Genomic DNA, 23653 nt, shown 5'->3' with positions numbered 1-23653 from the left:
CCGCTCAGTCAATCTGTGCGCGTGGAGGTGAAGTCGCGCGCTATTGTGCGGCTTCAGTGAGGGAGGGAGCAAACTCCATCATCACGTGGGAATGTTTGTGCTTTCTGCAGAGAATAGAGAGAGATAGAGAGAGGGGTGTGTGCGTGGCGTGCGTGTGTGTGTGAATGTGAGTGTGAGTGCAGGCGCGCTCGCCCTCCTCTCTTTCATTCTTACTTCTCATTTCTATGCAAACTCCAGAGAATCCGCACTGTGGTCGCCATGGATATACAGAAAGCCTCATTCACAGACGAAACTGAAGGAGAGGAATTTCAATGGACGAGGTGCAAATATTGCTGAGAGAAAACTGCAGTTCATCTCTGCACTTGTGATAGATGAAGACAACAATTCTATGTGCACAAAACATAACTTAGACGCATGCAGTTTTTGCAAACATTCATCATATCTCAAGCACTGCTTTGCAACTAAAGAAAGAAGATGGTTTTATCTGCACAGCTCTTTATTTCATAAGTTTGGAGGTGTAACAACTCATTGGATCTTTGCACCTTGATCTATTTGGCTGAGGCTCAACGGCTCCTTCTGCTTCCTCTTCATCTCATAAAAAAGGTGTTCTTCATTGAGGGGGGAGGATTTCTGAAGTGTTTCCCCACTGACAAAATGAAAGCAAAGCAAAAGAGTGCACCAGAGAAGTGGGAGAAAAAAACACACAAGTTTTGTGTAGGACGTAACTCCTGCATGCCTGGCATTGTCAAGCCTGTCAACTCAAAGAAGAGGTGTATCACTGAACCTTGCCTCAGGCAGATCAGTGATACAATATACACTATGAAGTGCAGATGGGTGGTTTTAGGGGCAGCATCAAATACTGTGGCTCCCTTTGGTTCTACCGCAAAACCACATATTTGCCTACATTAGCTTCATAAAGGGAAAATTAGTCCCAACTCTATAGGAAACTTGAAGTTATTTTAACCATCTTCATGATCCAAGAAAAAATAGCCTTACTTTGTGGTGAAAGGGTTCTATCTGTTCTTTGTAACTACTTATTACTGCCGCTCAGTGAATGGTGCAGAGCTGAGCTGTGTGTGCGCTCACAGTGGTGCTGTGTTTATATTCAAAGATAGACAAACTCCTTTTTGTGTTGCAAGTCTCTGCGCTTAGCAAATAACTCAGACACACCAAAAGAGTTTAAAAAGAGTGGTTATTGAATGCGATCCTCTGAAAGCACAAAGTGAAAATTCACTGGAGTCAGACCACACAAATGCCTCTCATGTTCGCACATACAAGTTTAGGCAACGTCGCTGAAATTAAGAAGATGTACTGAGGGTTCCAGAGGAAAAAAAGCTGGAAAACTCTCTCTTCCCCCTATTGATCATCAAGTAACAATACCCAGTCTTACAAGGAAGTGAAGGCACGCGACAAACTCCAAACAGTGCAGAGCCACATAAATAGGCTTGGTGACCCAGTTTAACAGGGCCTCACTCATTGTTTCAGTTGCATGCCTGCATGTAGGATACAAGAACATTGGTGACGGAAGGAAGAAAACAGATGAGAATGGATACAGTTTGCAATTGCATTGATACATGTAAGCGTCTATTATTATGATATACACTATATGCAACATACGTGTGTCTGCATGCTCATTTTGCATGCAGTCATTTTTTTGCATGCATGTCTGGGCTGATGTAATGCTGAGGGTTGCTGTGTCCCAACAATACCCTCCTTCAGTTTCTTTGCAGCCCCTAGTAAAGAAGCAGAGCCTTTGTGCGTCTGCCAGCCTTCAAGCCTGGGTCCTGTTGTAAAACTCAGCAAACCGGTCTGCTCAGGCAATGAACTAACATATAGTGGAGAACAAGAGTCCAAGAAAAGGGAGGAGGGATGGAGGTGGTGACGGTGGGGGTGGGGGTGGGGGTGGGAAGAGAAATGGGGAATTGACAGAGGAAAATAGTTTTGGAAGGTGGAGTGAGTGTAGGAGGGGGAAGATGCACAGCACATGGAGGAAGACAAAGGTGGAGTGACAGAGGAAAGGAGAAAGAGATAGAGAGGAACTTCATTGTCTGAGCACACAAAGTGGAGTGACGCAATCAATGCTTTTCCTCCTTATCTCCACCCTTTTCCTTCCTAAACACCACTACAAACCCTCTGCTGCTACTGCTCATGGCAGTTTCACTTTTTATTACACAATCAACATTAGCTTTATTCCTTTATTCTTCACACACATATATTTAGGGTTAGGGTTGGGGGAAGTCTCTCCCATAGCCTGTGAGCAGTGAACTTTTGGCTGTCTGAAGGTGAGGTACACAAAATACAGCTTCTCTCTTTTCTCTCTGACACACACACACACACACACACACACACACACACACACACACACACACACACACACACACACACACACACCCGCAGAAGCACAGAGGTCGTAGCGACATCTTCCAGTAAAGATTGCAGCTGCCAGGATTTCCTTGCTGCTTCCCAGCAGCCGAAAGGAGAAGCATAAGGTCTGCTAACAACTTTTCCCTGAAAAATCTCTCCCTCTCCCTCTCCACTCTGCATGTTGACTCAGCTCCACTGGTTCTGCTATCAATTTACTACCCTTGTCAAGCCAGGAGGCCCAGGCTTACCGTAACATACCCCCTCTTCTGGTCAGCACGGATGACTGAAAATGGGAGGACTGGAGAGAGAGAAAGAGACGGGTGGGGGTTGATTTATTGTTTAACATTGGCCTGCAGTTTCCCACTGGAATAATTATGAAGTGTCTTGAACAGGACAGCGCCTCTATTGAAAGCCATTGACCTCAGGAACCTGCACAACTGCGCTTGGGGAAAAGAGAAAAAACACCTTTGATGATGGTTTTCATCAGGTGTAGTGACAGATTTAGTGGTCATCCTTGACTCACTGACTGGGGCGTATCAAGCCCAGTGTCATGCGTGTCCTCTGCGGTATCACGTCTCAGCTGCCAACATCTCTTGCCCATCAACCCCACCCTCGGAGGGACATCCTCTCCAGCATACCCCGTCATCATAGTTGGTATGGCAACAAAAACATTTTCCAGACAGGGAACAGGTAGTCAAACTTGTTTGTGATTCATATAGTCTATGCAGAGTTATGTAGAATTCACAATGTCACAGTGTCATTTGAGGCATTAACTAATGATTACGAGGGAAACTTAAAATCCACATTTTCCTGGAACCATTCCAACTATCTATTGAGTAACTCTTAGATAACTAAGTGCTTATAACTTGGAGAAGAAAAGAAACATTTTTAAACTGGCCTGTTTAAACCTGTTTAGACATTAGACCTTGCCAGAGTCAGTTTTTGTCTTTCAGTGCCTCTAAGTGAGGTTGTGTGCCCTTAAAGACGCCAATTATAGTAGCTAAATTGTTCCAACCCATAATGAGAAAAATGTGTCCTGCAGCCTTAAACAATGACACGCAGTGTTGTGGCCACATGTTGGTGCTGCTCATTAACAAGCTGTCACCTTAATAATGCGACTGCAGCAGCACACCGGAATCCATTCAAGATTTTGGCAAATTAAGCGTTAAACCAACAGTATTTACTTCAGTCGGTTGTCATCACAGCAGTTGGTCTGAAGGTGTGACGCAGCAGAACTGAGGTGCTCTGTTGTTTAGATAGCGTGATGTAAACCACACAGTCAAAGGCTGCGTGTGTGTGTGTACGTGGTGTCTGACACTTTGGTTTACGATCACTTGTTAAACACATGAGCTGTTGTGCGTAACATCTGTTAATAGACACTTAGCACTAATATACACCTGATGTTGGTGCAGAAACAGGTACATGCCAGTGTGCTAAAAAAGAAAAAAAAAACTCTTGGCATACAAACGCTCAAATGTTTTTTTCCTCCTCCCTAAAGCTCTGTTGACAGCATTTGAAGTCTGTGTTGAGTATACAATAAATGTGTGTTTCTTAAAACACATCCCCTGTAGTCTGTAAATTCTAGATCCTTAATTAAATTAGGTTAAGTTTTGGTTCATCCCCAGACTCTGCTTTTCAAAATCAAAGCTTCACAAGATGTCTCTATTTATTTCCTTATGTTATAAATACACTGTAGCAGAGGAAACTCTCCTCCTCTAGCTTTGCTCTGTGTCCCAGGATTGACAGATATAAGAACTTAAAAATCATTCTCTGATATTCTTAATGTCCACATTAAGTCTGATCATATCTATTGAACTGCCCTACTCTGCCCTACTCATCTTACCTGAGCCTGTCCTAATTATAGTGGAAACATCATCCACATCTGTACTGAAACGAGCACACCAGCGACTTCTCTTCTTGGATCAGATAACAGCTAAAGAAATTAAGTACAACAGTCTGTGGATTGGCCGGTACCCATCATCTCAAAACAATAATGTTCTAAACTGAATGAGAACCGGCTGCTCATCTGTTACAGCCCACTGGACGCCCCTCATCAATTCAACTGTCCATACACTCCACATTTTGTTTAAAAAAAAAAATCCTTTTCCATTGCTCCATATGACACATATGAGCAGCAAGGGAGAGAGGGCGTGTGCCTTTTTTTAATATACTGGACACAAGAGGTTGTATTATCTGGCTTTGTTTTTCTAATATTAAATGTTGACTCCTCTCATGCTCAACATCCCTCTTTAGTAAAATAACACAGACACACAGAGAATGTAGAGCATTTGGCCGATCCTCAGGAAAAGACATAATGATCTTAATCATTTCCAAAGAAATGTTACTGAACATTGCAACCACCCCATCACCATGTGTTGAGAGACTAATTTTCACATCAAAATGTAAAAATAACATGCAAAATTGCACACACACATTTCTATACATTTACTACCGAATGTGTGCTACATTTGCATGCAAATGCATGGCCCCCTCAGAAAGCATTAACCCCTTTCCACAGTGACCCGGTGAACTTCGACCCCCTATACCCACTCACTATTGTGAGCTTGTTTCCAAAGCAACCGACTCACAAAGAATGATGTGTGGGTTTTGTTTACCTGTCTGAACATGTTTATAGCTCATTCAGTGTCATTGTCGCTCTTCATGTCGACCCATTCTGTCTCCTCTGGGAATGTCAATTCTTATTAGATCAATATCCTCTGTGGCCACAGGCTTGCTGTTTTTAGACACAGGACTCCATATTTGATTTGAGTGCGAGATGCAATGAGCCCTTGTATCAGTGGATTTCCATTAAGTCATGGTCACATGGAGGATGATATTGCAGAGGCTAGAAGAGTTATCGATGTGAGCCTGGTTGAAAAGACATTGAAAAAAAAAATATGACATGCAAAGTGATTAAAATGGAGCAGAATCCCGAGTGTAAACCATGGCTTTAGTATTTATTCAATAATTTCAAACAGACCACACAATATTACAAAATATTAAGTGCCGCATGTCATACAAAAACAGTCATGCCCTCTGCGAAAAGGCCAGTATCAACTTTCAAAAAAATTCGGAAAATAGGTATAAATACAAAACAAATTATGTACAAATACCAGAAAAATAATGCTCATCAAAAAAAAATCTACAAATTCTGAATTCACATTCCCTATTCTACATTGTAAAAATGCACACACACACAAACACACCACGACACCCATTTCCCAAGCCATCCGATACACTCACACACAAGCACGCGGTTTCAAGTTTTGTTAGGACAGGACAGTTTAGCTTATCTCTGCAATGTAGAGGGAAAGCCAGAAATACATCAGCATCAAATTCAAATTTCCAAATGTCTAGAACTCTTAAAAAAAAAAAAAAAACAGATAAAAGTTGCAACCGCTCTGATCTCAGGCACACAGACTCTGACAATTAAAAGAGTTGCACCATAACATGAGGGAGAGCATTCATGGGCCTAAAATCTGAACAGTTAAGATCAATTTCAGATCAGTCAGATCAGTTTCTGTTTAATCAACAGGCTTCGTTTCTGTTGCTGTTTAATCAACAGACTTCATTCATTTCAGAACAAGTAGAGGAAAAAGAAAACACTCCTCTTATTTAACCTTAATTACATGAATTAACTCATCTTCCGCACCTGCAACACAGATGCTGAATTCATTCTTTTGGGTAATTTCCTCAGAAATACAAGAGTAGTTTTACACTACCACATAAAAAATTCATCAATTAAAATTCAACTATTAACAGGGGGGAGAAACTGGATTGGAAACCAAAGCTGCCAAACCTACAAGACAGAGCATGTGATCCTCTTGTTCTGTCACCATTATCGGTCACTAACTCTGGCTCTGGGTCCAGTATCAGGCATCACAACCTGCAATGGTTTGGCACACAGCGCAACACCAAACAAGTACAAGGCCTGACATAAAGCTTAAGGCAGGAGAGAGCAAACTTGATTAGAGGGATGCAAAAACATCAGCACCTTCAAAAATCGGTTGTATGTCTAATGTCTACACTCAGATATCACACGATACTGCATGTTCAAGCTGCAGATGCAAGCAGGTCTACAAAGCTGGTGCTCACAGCTTTTCAAATTATTCACATTAATTTGGTCCGTGTCAAAGACGCTCGGACTCCTACAATCGCACCCTGTGAATGGTTCCTGTTAGCTTTAGCTTTCTCTCATCCAGTGATTGAATCCAGTAAAGCTGCACAGCAGTTAAAGCTGACCTGATACAAGGCCGCCCCCTACGGGCCAAAGACTGGCACTAACATTTAGACTTTGGAAACAAGGAAGAAAAAAAAAAGGTTCCTGAGTTGTCACACCGTAAACACCGACTGATACTCAAATGTTATCAGATGTTTTGCTGTTGATGTGATATGCGTTATAACTCCTGTGTTTTTATGGCGTTACAAATGTTATCTTTGTAGCACAATCAGAAAATATAAAAGGAAAGTTTCAAAACAGTCCCTGCTTTTTAAAACAGTGTTTCCATATGGTTGGAGATTTCACACATCAGTGTCAATCTCAGTTAATCAGTGAACTTTTTTTTTTTTTTTTTTACAATTATATGTACAATTGTTATTTTTACCTTATTGAAATTGATAAGGGAAGGTAAATGCCCTTTTTGGGAATCACTGATATTAAAATAGACATGGCAAAAACAAAGAGTGATGGCTTCATAGTGTAATATTTCCTACTCAGAGAAGGCATTCAATTAAATATACCCCTCTTCTTCTCAGATTTCTTCCCCGCTGTAACTCAGCTCTGCAACAAATCTGCAAGATCGTAGGTGTCAAAGAAATCGGACACTCCCTCGCCATCCTCCAGGCTCCAGAGGTAATCGCTGTGGTCCAGGGGTGGAGAGAAATTCACAAAGGGAGTGTTTGGATCTGCGGTGAATGAGGTGCCAGGAAGCTGGTCCTCTGTGATCTGGAGCAGGCTGGGTGGCAGACCCAACAGACCCTCCACATCCAGTAAAGAGGAACTGGAGGCTACAGCTGAGGGGGCAGCCGGAGCTGCCGTAGACATGTTGCCTGTGAGGAGAGGACAGAGCAGGGAGACATTTAATTTTGGTCTGAGCATGGGATCCTAATGCACAACTCTACAGATCCACAGCGTGTAAGCACCAAATGTCATTTTTTTTAAATGCAACAGGGAAAATCAAATAACTGACGGTCCGCCTCCTCAACATAGGTGGCGATATGCATAGTTTCAGCAGGTTCATACAAACCATGTCCAGTTGAACCTGGGCTGGGTTCGGCCTGAATATAGGCTATAGCCTAATGACTTGGGTCGGTCCATGGGCTTAAAAAACACATCTTCTCGCTGGTTGCACTTGTGAAATACACTCGGCGCTGATGCCGCTTTTTTCTCCCCCCTTTTCTTTGCCTGGGTACAGCCAGCTTCTGTGCTACACCTTGTGTTATCTTTACTGTTGAGAAGCATGTACACATGCATTGCCCAGTTTCAGTGCAATATATATGCAGAATAAATATATACATGCAGAATAAAATCGATTTCCAATCGCATTTTCTGGGTGTCTTTGTCGGATTTGGCGAACTCCGGTATTAGTCGGACTAACATATTTACATGCACTTCAATTGTCCAGTTATAGTCGGATTAAGGCAATAATTCATTTTTTTCAACTGTCATGTAAATGTACTGACTGCATGACCAAATGATTTTAACCTTTATGGTGCATGCTCACAAACTGACACCTCAAACAGGATAGTTCATCCCACTGTATGGTACGTTAACCCAAGCTTACATTCAATAGGCTCCTCTTTGATACTGTAGTTTGGCGGTGCCACTGTGGTTGCAGCTGGAGGGCCAAGGGGCTGAGGGAACTCCTTCTTAGGCGTGATGGCGCTCTTCACGGGGCTGGCGTCTTCAAGACCCTCCTCTGGACACAAGTAGACTTCGATGGGGCCGTTCTTACTCTTTAAATAGATCTGTAATGACCCCTTCTGTAGGGAGAACAGGGCACAGAAATCAGATTGCTGTTTAAAACACATCAGACAAACTACTGTAGTTTACTGGTGTCAAATTTGCTTGTATGCATTTCATTTATCTTCTGGAGAGTTTTTAGCAATTAAAATGTATATACACAATTATATATGATCTGGGTTACTGAAAGTCCCTGCAAAACTCAATTGTTAAAAAACTTTTCACAACACTTACACTTATCCTACCGCAATATAGACACCTTTTAAAAATTAGCATTGAGTGTAGTAGCCTATAAAGTGGGAGAGGTGAGAAGGAGGAAACAAGCAGTGTAAAACTCAAACAAAGATGTGCTCTCACCCCTGCTGTGTCTGGCACCTCCAACTTGGTCTCAGCAGGAGCCTTGACAGCAATGACTGTCTGGTCTCGGAGACTGGCGATGGAGCGGATGTCCTGGTATGTCACATAGCCCAACGTGCAGTGTGGGGTCAAGGGTAACAACAGCGACAAATATGAAGTGGATGTTCACATTGTAACCAAGCACAGAGGAGTTGCAGTAGCAATGTCATTTCAGTCACAAGAGGCGTATGTGAAGGATATCTCTGATTGTCTTTGTGTTCAGTCAGCTGTTTGAGCTGCGCGGTGCTGGAGTGAATCAGTTCATCCAGAGATCTCTCTGCTCGCTCCAGATCTCCCAGCTCTTTCCTCAGGGCACAAGCCTTCTCCCCTCCACCTGCACCGCCCTCGAATACATCTCCAACCCTACAAGACCACACGCAGGAAAACATACAAATAAGCAAAAAAACTAAACAAAAACAAAAGGTGTGATAATTTGATTGCAAATAAAATGAGTCGGTAAATTGTCTATCGCTGTCTTGACCAATTAAACCCAAGTCCAGATGGTGTAACAGACAGTAAGCAAGCACTGTTGGTGAGTCAGTGTTGTAACATGTAGTTGTAGCCACTAGGTGGCAGATGAGTGATAAGTGTGTGAACAGGAACACAGACACTGAGCTGCAACCGTGATATCCAACACAACAGCTTGTCATTAAACACAACCTTTATGATAGGTGGTTTCAATTCTTTTTGTGTCAGAGAGGTGTAGCAATAAATTATTGATAGATTTTTTAATAACAGCCAAACCAATCAGACCAGAAAATTAATGTATCTAGATGTCTTGTTTCCATCCACCTGTATCTTCTTTAACCTGGAACTTGAGTTTATTCCCATACTGAATATTACAGTAAATCTCTTTCTGACCCGTTTGTACTCACAGCCATTGGATGTTATTCTTAGATTTTTTCCTGATCAGCTGAACTCCCTCCAGGACGTTGGTGATGTCATAGATGCGTCTCTTCTGGACCTCCAGAACCTCTGTGGCCCAGTTCAGGTCAAGGACTCCATCAGGTGACTCGGCAATCAGACCCACAAATTTCTTGGTCAACAGGCCCAGCGAGGTGTCGTAGCGCGTTCGCTCACCTGGAGACTTTGGAGCTGGGGGAGAAGATGTAGAAAAAGGGCGCATGAGGAGAGAACAATGTGAAGCAGAGCAGATGTATATGTAAATATGAGGTGAATGAACCCGATCTATTATAAACTTCATTCATTTGATCAGTGATTCAATTACTTACATTAGTCATTCAAGTTGTTGTCAACAGCATAGCATGAAAACAATCTTATATGAATGTGTCAGTAATCCTTCTTCTTGTCTGAATATGACTCATTTTGCATTCGATATTTGAAATTGCATTCACTGGTAAATATTTCATGACATTGTGCATGTGCATGTTATTTGCAAGAGGGAAATAAACACATAAACAAATATTCACTGATGATACCATCTGCTGTGGGTAAAGCTACTCTGTCTCCTACACAATGACAGACTGTGCAAAAACTGTGTCACAAATAAAGTTTTCACATTTTAATCTGCTACAGGTCTATTTAGTATTTGACAACAATTTGACATTTAGTCTATGTGTAGCTCCTTTATCTGATTATAAGAGCATCCATTTTTCAAGCTAACATCAAGCTGCTCTCTGAGAGTATTTCCCGCCGTCCACTCACACTCAGGCCCATCCCTTTAACAGCCTCTTTTGGATTGTGACCATTTGAATGAACTGTAATTACACTACTTCCTGGGTCTTATCTCTTTACTACAGTGTTTTATTGGCTTATTCACATTTCCCATTTTATAATTAACTTTAATGGTACCCTACTGACCATATTCTCCCACGGTTATGACCTTCAGATGATGTTTTTTTAATTATTATCACTTCCCGCGTTAATGATCCAATTGAGTCTCCAACTGTGGAGGTGTGGAGGACGGAGTTACTTTCTCTTTCTTTGAATGACCTCCTTTATTATTTAATGTAAAAAAAAAAAAAAAAAAAACTTAGATAGAAGCACTACAGAGATTCTATCAGAAGAGAAACCAACAGCAGTATTAGTGCACCTTGAGTATCTATCACCAAAATCCTCATTTACATATAACAACTCCTCCGTCACATCTGACCCACACAGTGTACTCACTCCGTGGACTTGGTATCCTGGCTGCGATGTTGCCTTTGCCTTTTGGCGTACGGAACTCTGGGAGGTAAAGAGGGTCCTCAAGATCCAGCTTCCTTTTAGCCTGGAGAGCAAAGAGCAAAGAGCAACAAGTTTTATTTAGCTGTTATGGTGCTTCACTCAGAAGTAATCATTCGGTCGTCACAAGAATATGCCAAGTGTGAATAATGTTCCTCGATTGACCTCCTTGAAATTTTATATTCTCTACAATGCTTCCTACTTAGCAAACCTCACTCACTTTCCATAAGGCCAAGTTAAATTGTAAAAATGTATTGTGTAGGGTGAGTTCAGCCCTTCCAAGAAACTGTGACATCAATGCTGGCAAAAGTGCTAAATAGGGGGGGGGTGTTGAAAAGTACTGTGTCGTAAATGTGCCAACAGCCCTCAAGTGCAGAAACAAAGCACTCACACTTTCCCAAGGACTTCAAGAAGGGCTGATCGTGTGTGTGTGTGTGTGTGTGTGTGGACGTAGTAGAGGGGGGGGGGGGGGGGGGTCTCAACTCACTGCCTACAAAACGTCAGGAAATCCCTGGAATCACTCAATGACCTCTCCTCCCCCTCTCAAGCCTCCCTACATCTCCTTTCTTCTACAGCTTAACACACAGGCTCTCTCTCTCTCTTTACACACACATACACACACACACACACACACACACAATTGCCTGACCATAACTGTAATGCATCATGCACTCAGCTTCAACTTAAACACACGCACGCCAGACCTTTGGACCCCAATATAAACTAAATATCTTCATGTGACCATTATAACTCTTTGCAATGACCCACATATAACAAAAGTGAAAGTCACAAGCGCACAGCCTCCCTCTTTTAGGATTAAGAAACGACCAACTGTCTGAAAAAACTTGCGCAAATTGGCGACACCCGGACACGCAGCATTCCTGCCAGTGAATTGTTAACTCCAACAACAAGCGCTCACAGTGGACTGGGAAAAGTTCACAGTGGATCAGTCAGTAGTCATTCCCCTCTTCACGCTGGGCGCCCACAGAAAAACACACAGGTGACTGAGCTAACGAGGCGTGGGATTTCAGCTCGGCGTTACCGAGGCTGCTGGGTAATTTGTAAGCATCTGGTTAGGGACCTCACCTTTTCTGTCTTTTAACAAATAAAAACCACAATCCCCCCTTTTGTCAGTGCAGCGCACGGGGAGCCAGTGAGCTGCTTTGCCTAATGGGTTTAGCCAACTGACAGCAATTTTCCCGACATGGAAAAAAAAAAGTGGCACGTTAACTGAACCATGTGTGGATGTGCCAGAGAGAGAGAGTGTGGGGGATACTGAAGGCAGCCATTGTCCCAGTGTGCTCCCCGACATGTCCACCTGTTGACCGGCGACATCTGGAGCAAGCAGTATAGCAAGTGTACATGCTGTCTGGCAGGGCGGCTTTTAATCCCTACAGCACACAGGCAGCCACGCGGACACACAAAGAGACACGGGACGGGACAGTGACCAACTACTTTCTAACAAAATGGTAGCCGGTAGCATTTGTGGGATTAAATGTGGGCTTTTTGTTGAAGTCAGACTCCTGACAATAGCTGTCAAACACCAAATGCCACAGAGAGGAATTAGAAACAAACTGTGGTTGAAACAGAAAAAACTACATCTGCCTGGTTTTACTTTACTCTTCAATCATAAAAAAACAAAAACAATAACCATCACATAAAATTAAGTAGAGCTTGATAACTTCCGTGACGCAGATATGCAGATCGAACTGCACCACTACCACCACCACCAGCAGGTCTACATTTTTCAGACCCTGCACTTCAAAAGTCGCAGCCACAGGCGCAGCAACATGTTGTAAGAAGGAACCAACGGTTTCACCCTGCAGCTGTATGTGTGAAGGTGGGGGTTTGGGTGCTCCATTTTTGCATGAGGGATTTCTCTGGTGAGTCAACCACATTACGCAAACACCACTTCATTTAGTGGAAAGACAGGCTATCTGTCTTTCATATGTGTGCATAGGTAAAGTGCATGAGAGAGTAATAATTGACAAAGTAACAAATGCCAATTATTGTTGAGCACGCAGGTATGTTGTCTGACACGCAAATGTCATGAAAGGAAAAACCTGCTGAATCTGATCATCAAAATAGTTTTAGATGTAGTTTCACAGTGTGTGGGTCGTAATTGATATAATTAAGCATGTTCCATGTAAAGTCATGTAGTTACTGCACAGTAGGCCACTCCTGGAAAAAGTCAGCTGTCCTCCTATTGCCTCTTTATCTTACAACCTCGCAGTATCACCCCACTCCCGTTTGCCATAACCTCACCCTGCTTGCCGGCCCAGTTACACCCAAGCATTGCACGTGGCAGCCTCTGTTTGTTGTACATTCTTTGGCTGATTCCTGCTGTCTCTGCCGCTGTGGTGAAATCTCCACAGTGGTGTTTCACACAGTCAGAGTCACGTGAAGGACTTCTGCTGCCGGGCCTCTCCTCAAACCAACAAACCTCGTCAGTTGAGCCGCATGGGATTCAGATTCCATCCAAGCCATGGGCAAGTTACAGTACGCCTGCAAAGGACGACTCCTTCATCACACAAACCCCTCACTACGACCACACCCTTGGCTAGTCAAAAGAAAACACAATGGCTAAAGTTGCTGATGAGATTGTCAATGCATCCCTCAAGAGAAAAAAAAAGAGAAGGGTGGATCTGCCCATTTGGGGTTGCTGGTGGAAGGGGTCGGGGGTAGATGGCTGCTTTGAAATGCAAACTCCCCCCGGTCGAGGACATTATGCTCCAGGGTTATGGCTGGCCTCAGGCGGCGGTAAAACAAGGTGAATGAGAAAAGGAAAAGGGAGAGAGATTTTGGGTGAGTGCATACAGTTGGCAATGTGGCCAATGTCACACCCAGGTGGCAGCAGTGTAAGTGAGGAGGGGGGGGGTTGCTGCATGGGGGGATGGAGCCAGGAGGTGATTCAAGATTCAAGGCAGCACTGGTGGTTACAGGAAAACTTCATTGAGAACCTATGTGTTGCTACCAAGTGGCAGAAAGAGTAATTCATGAAACTGATGTGAAGGCTTATGCCGTTTTTGCAGATAGTGAACATTCTGTGAGAATCTGGGAACAGGCACATGCGACATAAAGCTGGAAATAAGTGGGACATTGTCTCTCGTGATGGACATAATGATGCATTTCTGGCCAAACTTGGCATTCTGCTGTAGTAAACATGACTTGCTGTATCTGAAACAGACTTATTCATTCATCTGCAGCGCTGCAGAGCACGAGGAGGATGAGGACTGATATAAAAGCAGCTGTCGGGAGACCGACGGTCCCTGGACTTTGGAGGGGAAGCCTGGACGCATTTACATCACTATCAAGCTGAAAGGAAACAGAGCGACACAACATTATCAACAGTTTAACACACCCTGGTTAGAACTCACATGACAATCAGTGATACTTTGCCTTTTACTACACGACTACTAACAGCTACAGGCAGAATCTCTGCAGCCAAAGTCAATCATTAACCTCTGCGTGTGTCCCCGTGAGTAAGCTTTCACAGTCGAGGATCACGCACGACTGTTGGCACACTGAGCTTTGTTTAGTTTGTTTGTATTTGGAGGCATTCGGTATCTAACATTGAACCAAGCATCCTGTTCCAGTCAAAGACAGCTCAAAAGAAACAGTGGTTATTATGCTGTGTGAGTTAAAGGAAGTAAGCTGCACATGAAAAGCAGCACTTCCTGTAAACATAAGACCCATGACTGAACATGCACTCAAGCTGCTGTGTCAGCAAGCATATATATCATACACAGTACATCAAATGAATGTTGTACAATAGCTGTAGATGATAATATGCTAAATATTAGTATTCCTTTAATAGGCTATATCCCATTAATTACTATTTTTGCACACATCACACAACCTTACAGAGCTACTTTATGTCCAAATACAAAGTGACAAAAACATGTGTGTGTTTGTCTTCTATAGTTTACAAAAACAGAAAGACAGAGGGGTCATTAGTTGACAGATTTTAAGAAAAAAAGATACTACAGCATCACAGCTGTAGCAGTGATGCTCTGTGGCTGAAAACTGAATCCCACCTTCATTTGGATAGAGCTCTATGCATCGAAGTCTCATTATTTAGGGAAGCAACAAGCATTTGGGGACACAACCCTAAATGACCTAACACTGCATCAACAGCTGCCGCCTATGTAAAAAAAAAAAAAAAAAAAAAGCATGTCTGTGTCCAACAGAACGTCAGATTAAAAAGAGGAAGCAGTACGATGATCATCGACGGGATGTGTTTGAGGCTGGGGAGAAGGAAAAAGCTTTAAGGTTCTGTCTTTTTTCAGAAATGAAACGTATGAAAGAGTTTCAGCCCACCAGCTACTCATAGTGTACATTCGAAAGACTTAGTTTACTGATCATTTACTTAATTCACTGAAAGATGCAGAGGAAGTTTCACAATTATGGGACTTTGGGACTTTTGAAACCTGCTGTGTAATTTCAAAAGTGCAATCCTCTGTCCCACCTCAGTGAAACTATCACTTTAGTGAGCTATGGGTTTTTTTTCCCCACCACCTGCGTAAACCATCCCTGTAGAGTCACCAAAATCAAAATCCAAGTGAATGCATTCATGATGAATCTAAACACACTCAGGTATGTACTGAGGCAGAACAGACAAGCCAAGTATCAGTGTGGAAACACCCTGTGTGTTGTGGCTTCTTATCTGCAACTTGTTGCCATCTCCATCTGCATAATCAACCCTGTCAGCCCACATCCTATATTAGTCTGGGTCAAGCTATCTGTCACATGAAAGGGTCTTAACGCTGGATTAAAAGAGAGGATAACATTTTTATTTCTACCGTGTGACATGCACAAATCCATGAATCGAAATTAAGTTCACCTTGGCATATGATAAGCCAGGTGGCAGTGGCAGCCTATTTCTCACTTTACTTGCATCCAACTAATCCTCTTGAAGGGCCTATTAGCAAATACAGGCGCAAGGGCCAGGGGGTTAACATGAGATTTGGATCTGCTGCACACAGTCTAACCCCTAACCCCCTTTAGCTTTGCTGCAATTCAGTAAATCTAAAGAAGGGACGGCGGGGCTGGTCGAGAAAGGAGGAGACCAATATAACAAACAACAGCAGGTGTGGAGCACAACAAGTCGCTGAGTGTGATCCAATCCTCTCAGATCATCAAGCTTTTCAAATAATCCTTCAGGAATAGGAAGTATACGGCCTATACACAGCAGGGATACAGTACGGTTCTCATTTAATATTCCTAACATATGGATTTTCCTTTTTTTTTTTTTTAAATGATGCTTTTTAGTCTCTTTCCACCTGAGCACACACACACATCGGCTCCCAGGAAAACACACCAGTTGTCCGGTGTTGACCTCTGACCTTCAGCTCTCTCCTACAGTGACATGAACAGGTTACACAGGTCCTGGTGTCGCCCTAATGACAGGTGCAGTGGGAGCAGCTGTCATGAAGGAGCAATCACATAAAAAGCTGTCCAAATAAGAGGGTGAGAAGAAACAGCTCGGGAGAATTTCTCCTCCAACTAGAGCTGACGTTCAGTTAAAAAGACATAAGAGATGAGTGTTAAATGCTGTGTTTACATTAGCGTCATCTGCTTGATCCCCCCTTGCATTGTTAGATTGTGTACCCCTGCTGCCCCAGCTATCTCCCACTGTGGGGGCCACTCATCCTTCCTTTTCATATAGGAGAGGGGCCCCCAAACACTATCAACTACACCCCCTCCCCACCTCCTCCTCCTCCCTATCAAACACACACAACATTTGGTCTTGTCTGGCTACAGCTGGACTGCGGGAGGAGGACATGTCACACCAACCCATACACATCCAGCAGCAGCAGCAGAGACACAGTGGCTCCTCTGTGTCTTATCACGTCAAAACATATTTGAATGCACCCTAAACGTGGCTGAAACATTGCATACCAATGGAAATGACGAGCTATTTCGCCCACACAAGCACGTAGTCCTGACTATGCTGCACACTCACCCAGTGATTCGTTATTAAAATGTGTGTAAATGTGGTGTAAAGCTTGTATAGTATGAGTAGTAGTGTGTATGTGTGTGTGTGTTTGATTCTTTACCGGCAATCGCCCGGAGGATGATCTGATGGGTTTAGCCTCTGGTCCGTGGGGGGTTGAGTACAGGCTGTTGGCTCTTTGTTCGGCCGCGGTGGTGTTGCAGATCTGGGTGAAATAGCCGACCGGTACCGTGTTCATCGGCGGGCTGGACAGCACGGTGCCGAGGAGCTCTGTCTTGGACAAAACCTTGATCTTCTGCTGGGAACAAGGCAGCCCCATCGCTGCTCGACCCGACGCCGGAGAGACGCCTTTTGGCATTCGCATCATTTTCCTGAGTAAACTAAATTTAACCGGATCGGTCAGGCGAAGGGGGGGGGGGGAGTGTACTGATGATGGCTTAACACACCGATCAATGCTCTGCTAAATCGTATCCCTTATTACCGGAGAGCTGCGGCTCCTAAAGGCTTCCTGTGAAAATATTCTACCCTGGGAATATAACAAAGAAGCCAACTCACACACAGCTCAAACCAGTCTGTTTGGTACAAAATGCACAGGTTAAATGTGCAATCCAGGAGAATTTAGCAGAAAATACATAAAAAACGGACTGGTCGGTGTTGTTATCCTTTGTCCGGTAACCAAGTGCAGAGGTAACGTTAACTGTCTTTACAAGTTACAAAAAAATAATAATAATATTCGCTGCCTGAATAAATAAACAAACAGTTTCAAACATCCAGTATTGTAAAAGTCCAAATACCAGAAGGTTTGCAGGTCCCAGTGAGCTCAGGTTCCAGTTTGAGATTTACAACTTATTGTGACCCCCCCTCTGATGCAGAATCCGACCCGGTCTGTGACTCCTGTCCGTCCGGCTCACAGCTCCGCTCTCCATACAAGAGGACAAGAGCTGGCTAAGAACAGCTTTTTTACCGCCAAACTTCGTCCCGCGAAATTTAGATCTCCCGCGGTTAGAACTCGTATCTGATTGGCTGACGGCACGTTCGGCGTGTCACATTAGCATAAAACAGTTGTTCGCAGACGGGGCTCGTCCTCTTAAAGCGACAGTCATAGTTTGGGACATAATGTTCCTTTATTGCAAGGGTTAAGTTGGAGACAATGACCCCTTATAAGTTTGAATAAGAAAGACTAAATAATCAGACATTTGACTAAACAGCTGTCGCTTCGTAGTTACCACACTTTTTTGTGGTTATTGGATATTAAAATAATTATTATGTTATATAGTGATAAGACATGGTTAGCAACAATTTGACCTACATCTTGCATCATACCTACTGAAACTGCAACTTCCATTATTTTCATTCCATCCATCCATTCATTCATTAAATCATTAAATCATTCATACAACAAAACTCTTGTTGTCTGGGCGTATTGTGTACCACAACTTTAATCTATTGTGCTATTTTAGATCACACATTTTACACATGAAAAATAATGTACAAAACATGTATTATTAGTTTGATGCAGTAATGAATAAAAAATGCATTGTTATATTTGAATATTTAACTTTGTAATCATTGAAAATATATAAGAGTAACGACTTAGGTCTAGACTCATTCAAAAGAAATGGAGCAATCATATAGAGTTCATATAACTTTCAAATTGCGACGACTTTATATTATTTGTTATCAACAATGATATTTTATATGATATAACATGTAGAAAATAGATGTTTGTAAATGTAAGGAACATTTAATATACATGTAAACCATAACGTAATTGAAACTGTTTCCCTGGATCATCCTTACATAATAAGAAGAGTGTTTTCATTGTATAGCCTATGGGAATCAATATTGTATTTGATAAAAGTGTATTGTGGCCCGGTGCAAGGTGTTGCTTAGGGATAGTTTGTAGATGATAATTGGATTCATTCAGTAGCACTCTTGCTTATTGGCTCAGAGGAGATATTGAAAGAAAACAACCCCTCCCCCATCCACAGCTACCACCCAAGCCATATGAGTTGACACCCATTGGCCAAGGCAAGGAAGAGTCCCAGCCAAAGCAAGCCTATTGTCATGCCTCCATTTGAACAATAATTCACAAAAGAAAACTGAATATACTCTGAATGCAAGATACCGTAATAATACTTGACTTACTAAAGATGTGATGACAAAAGGTAAAGAGGGGAGAAAAAGCTGACATGGTGAGCTCCTTAATACACTTAGGCCTAAGACAGTTCTTTATGTTGGTTAAGAAATTTGCTTTGTAGATATTGCAACATGAAAGAGGTGGTAGAGACTACAACTTCTAACAGACATGTCACAGTGATCGCCGCATAATGCAACTCAAGCATCTCCACCCTCTTTCTCATCCTCTTTTGAACTGAGCTATGAAATGCAGTACAGCTCATTAGAAGTGTTGCACCATCCACAGTCACTTGGAGGAATTCAGATTCACACTTTGTGGAGATTCTGCTCTAGTGTTGTCCTGTGTCAATTTCCCTGCTAAAATAGACACAGAAGCCATTTTGCTTTTGTAGTTAAAGAGACTGCCCTTGGTCAGGTATTTGTGTTGACATAGGCCTCCATACAAATAAACTCCACCTATTATATGATGGTGGCTGCAGGGTAAAGATATAAGTAGCCTAAATAATGAAAACTTCAAGACCATTATTCATATTCATAGTATTAATAATTAAATATTATTTTCTAAGATGGAACTTAGTAGGATTTATGTTACAAAACACACTTAATATGTCTTATGTGTTATTACAGTCATTGTAAGTATTGTATGTAATACCTCACAGCGGAGAATCACCACAGGGCTGAGACATCAACACATACATGACACTTGTTAAAACTTGTTCATGGCATAGCTGCACTGTTTCTGAGCTGGTTGTATGCAGCTCAAGTGACTGAAGAAATCCTTGGATTATAGCCCGAGATGCTTTGTTCTTCTCTCTCATTGCTTACTAATCACTGTCTGGTATCAAACCAATTTGGATTTTTTGCATGGTCAAAGGCAACAAGCTTAGTGCTTTCATCCTGGGATGTTAGAGAGACCAAGTTGTTACATCCTCATCCAACACTCCCATCTTGTGGTGTTGACTGGTAGCTCTTCTGGATTACTTTGGGCTCAACCATACAATTTATCTGTACATTGTTTCTTTTGATAACAAACAAAAGAAACAAAATACAAATGGTGCAGTCTGTTGCTTATACTCAAATTATATATATAACAAAATGTATGAAGCAGCCACAAATATATGCACACCTGTTTAGAGCAGTCAAATACAATAACTTTGAAAAAAACCCACTAATATCAGGTGTCTTCATAGTTAATGTGTCAGTAAGTCAACCTATAGTTAATATTGTTTGTAATAGCAATTGCAATTGTTAGTATACGTTTTCATATCATTAACACGGCCTAATTAGGGAAAGTTCAACCTTAATTTGACAGTCATCACAATCACAATAAATAAACTGATTTAAAAAAAGTTGTTTTTCATTTGTTTCTTGTTATGTATTTAAATAACTATTGTTAATTATTATTATATATATTATTCAAAAAGGTAAGGGTAGATTCATTGCCAAGTGATATGATAGCCTAGAGTTCACATCTCTGCTTGAACTTCCCTGGAGTCAATAACCTGTTTTTTCCACTAGATGGAGCTGTAGTCTCATTATTTCCAGTATAAGCTGAGTGTTGAACTGGGTCATCATGTTCAATAATTCAACATATTATTGTTTGGTTTGTTGTCTGTATACAACAAGACAAGCTTTAAAACCACAAAATATTTTTCTTGTTGTTGCTGATTAACTTGATGAGGAACTGGTCATATGTGCCAACATTAAATCAGTGAGATTTCAGATGTATCCACAAGGTGGAGTAGTTTGCTCAGCTATGGAAATCAGTTAAGTACAGTAACATCCATTTCCAAAGCTGGTCATCTAATGTGATTCCATGACTGAATCGAGAAAATAGTTAAATAGCAACACTATTATAAACGCTACATTACAGCTGGTGGTCATGGCACCATATTCATAATCACACACATACTGATCTGGTGTCATGAACATTGAGATGAATTAGCCTTGAGAATATTGGTTTTCAAGATTTATAAATCGGTTGGGTTTGCTGGTTTGGTCATAACATCCTCCCATCACTGTTTAGGAAGTTCAGCTTCTTAAAACTTCTGGTAACTCATTCTTTGGAAAAATAGAAGCTCTCGCAGGAAACTCCCTTTGTTTGATTTCCAACCACTCAACCTCAAGATTCATCTGAAAACATCCTGTTGTATCAGCAGTTCACTGTCAAAGCCAAAAGAGTCGCATCAGCATCACTTTTACCTTCTGAAGAACACCAGTCGCTTTCACACTCATTCATTGTCACATCAAATACGCCATAACAGCCAAACTGTCTCACAACTTTTTTTTTTATTTCATTACATAAGTACATACATACAAAGCAAACCTTTTAATAGAGTTTATGAAACTCACATCACATTGTCTGTAGAAATAACACAATCCCTACAAACATTTACAATTAACTCTAGTATAGAGTTCTGATTATACCAAATTGACTCACACCTTTACATACCCACAGCAGATATGTACACATTCGGATGAAGTTGTAACAGTCTTTAGATCATTGGAAAACAGATTTCTTTTTTTTTTCTTTTCTTTTTTAAGTGGGGTGTGGGAATAACGCAGGGAAAATTATGTGAGATGATGTGACACTCGACGGGGGTCAGGCTGGGTGTGAGTTTAACCCACATAAAGTTTGTTTGGAATGCAACACACACAAAAAAATGAAAATAAACAACAATGTACCAATATTTCTACATCTATCTATAGGGAATCCCAGGTTTGTTGAGGAGGGCATACAAAGCCGCTTGTGTTCAGTTTCCAATCCAATGGCTTCTGCTTTGGTGTGTTGATTTGTCTGTCCAGGGGCCAAAGAATGAGTCTCTGTTTTCTTGCTCTTGCACTACTGTTGATCCCCACTCATCTAGGAAACAGTCCACTTTTTTCTTGTCTTTTCTTTCCTTCTTTCTTTAAACCCTCCACCTCCCTCCTCCTCCTTCTTCTTCTCCTTCTCTCCCAAATACCTATCCCACCCTTTCTGCCCCTCTTGTCCTCTTGCCCAGAGTGAAGTGGAGACATGTGTTTCCCTGCACCTGCATGGAGAGAAAGGAAGAAAAGTGAAGTCAGATCTCTCCCTCTCGCCCTCCCTCCCTCCCTCCCTGCAGAGGGGAGCAGACAGACTGGCGCCTAGCATGGAACTTTCATTAACCCCAGGCAGATAGCAATGAATCCGCTACACATTCACTGGCCTGTCTAATTGGCAACCGTGCTGAATGTGGAGGGTAAGGAAGGAGACCTTCATGTCCCAGCACATCAATGCTTACACTATTTTCCCTGGATATTTTAAAAGTTTACTTTTAATTCATTTCATTTGGAAAAGTCAAAACAAGACGCTGTCGTAGGCTATACATCTGCTCTAATCCACCAGAAGATGCGATGAATATTTGACCACATTAATAGTGATAAGAAAAAGATAAATATGTACCATTATCTGTCATCCTCGTCCTAGTGGCACAACCGTCCTTCTTCTTTGGAGAAATTGCGACTAAGGTCCGCAGTCTGAATGGAGAACAGAAAGGAGAGAAGCGGTGTTAGACAGTGTCGATACCATTATCATATTATATTATTATCATATATTATCATTATATTTCAGTGCATATAGTCACAGTAGTGTGAGGCTGTAACATGCATGTAACAAGCATTATACCACTGCAACATAATTATAGCCTACAGTAGCCTATCATTGCGATGCATTCAATTGCAGATGTGTTTCAAAGCTCCAATCAGCAAGTAGAAGAAACTTTATAAAAATCCACATCTGGAATTTAACTTCTAATCAATGTAATAATCTGCTGTGCAAAAAAACTATAGGGGATTTACTACGAGGCAATGTCAGTGTCAGAGGGTCCACCGTGCAGCAGTGGCAGCAGAAGAAGTAGTAGTAGGCAAGTAGTAGTAGTAGTGCATCTCTCTACCGCACCTTTATTGACAACACCATCTCCGGCGTGGCTGTGTCCTCCGCTTCCAGCGCGATCTGCAGGTCGAAGATGTAGTCGATGACGTGCTGCAGGATCTCCACCTGGCTGACCGACTTGTTCTGCGGGATGCTCGGCACCAGCTCCTTCAGCTTGGAGTAGCAGTCGTTCATGTCGCACAGGGCGCCCACCGGCTCCTCCAGACACGAATGTTTATTCCGGCTGATGGCGAGACTCTGCTCCGAAATGCAGCACACGGCCTTGTAGCAGCTCCTCACCGAGCGGACGGGACTGATGGCTTTCATTATGGAAACAGACGCGCGATGACGATGACGACGACAACGAAAACGAAAACAACAACAACAACAACAAGACGACTCGGTTTGACGTTTAAGTATCAGTCGGCGATGTCGGTTTCTCCTTGTTCGTGGTCTTCCTGTCTCTGTCCTGAAAAGCTACAGTGCTGAACTGTGACAGCAGGCGTACAGTTAGGCTTTTATAGACACTGCGCGGCCGCTGACGCCCCCTTCCTCGCACCGCTCTCTGATTGGCCAGTGTAAAGAGCACGCCCATTCTCATTGGCTGATATCACCTTGTGGAAAAGCTGGAAAGAATGAGGAAATTGGGATGGGATGCCTGAAGGGGATTGTCAATCAATTAGTCAGGCCACCTCTCAGGTTGTTTTTATTTAGCCCTTTTGAAATAAACAGCTGAAATCCTCAAGGTGGAGTAGGGTAC

General features: G+C 42.3%; 2 protein-coding genes across 2 annotated transcripts; both read right to left on the bottom strand.

Annotated features, from left to right (window-relative positions):
* Nucleotides 1–6921: 6921 nt before the first annotated feature.
* e2f2 (E2F transcription factor 2) lies at nt 6922–17229 on the bottom strand (the record flags this gene model as incomplete). Its single annotated transcript, XM_083997922.1, has 7 exons — nt 6922–7413; nt 8148–8346; nt 8684–8798; nt 8924–9085; nt 9598–9817; nt 10853–10952; nt 16966–17229. 7 exons carry the CDS (start codon nt 17227–17229, stop codon nt 7139–7141), a joined length of 1335 nt encoding a protein of 444 aa, XP_083854048.1. The 3' UTR covers nt 6922–7138.
* Nucleotides 17230–21271: 4042 nt separating this feature from the next.
* Nucleotides 21272–23381, bottom strand: id3 (inhibitor of DNA binding 3). Its single transcript, XM_083998453.1, has 3 exons — nt 22921–23381; nt 22426–22499; nt 21272–22033 (listed from the first exon to the last, which is right to left on the bottom strand). Exons 1-2 carry the CDS (start codon nt 23218–23220, stop codon nt 22446–22448), a joined length of 354 nt encoding a protein of 117 aa, XP_083854579.1. The 5' UTR covers nt 23221–23381; the 3' UTR covers nt 21272–22033; nt 22426–22445.
* Nucleotides 23382–23653: the final 272 nt, after the last annotated feature.

The sequence above is a fragment of the Trachurus trachurus genome, assembly GCF_905171665.1.
Source record: "Trachurus trachurus genome assembly, chromosome: 22".
NCBI lineage: Eukaryota > Metazoa > Chordata > Actinopteri > Carangiformes > Carangidae > Trachurus > Trachurus trachurus.
Note: the sequence above shows the minus strand (reverse complement) of the source record. Positions and strands in the feature narration are given on the sequence as shown.

Bases quoted from the DNA above. Each gene is read 5' to 3' on its own strand.
- id3 (XM_083998453.1), bottom strand. From the start codon at position 23,220: ATGAAAGCCATCAGTCCCGTCCGCTCGGTGAGGAGCTGCTACAAGGCC. The intron at 22,500-22,920 runs GTGCGGTAGAGA...TTCTCCATTCAG, and splicing joins AGATGGTGTTGTCAATAAAG to ACTGCGGACCTTAGTCGCAA.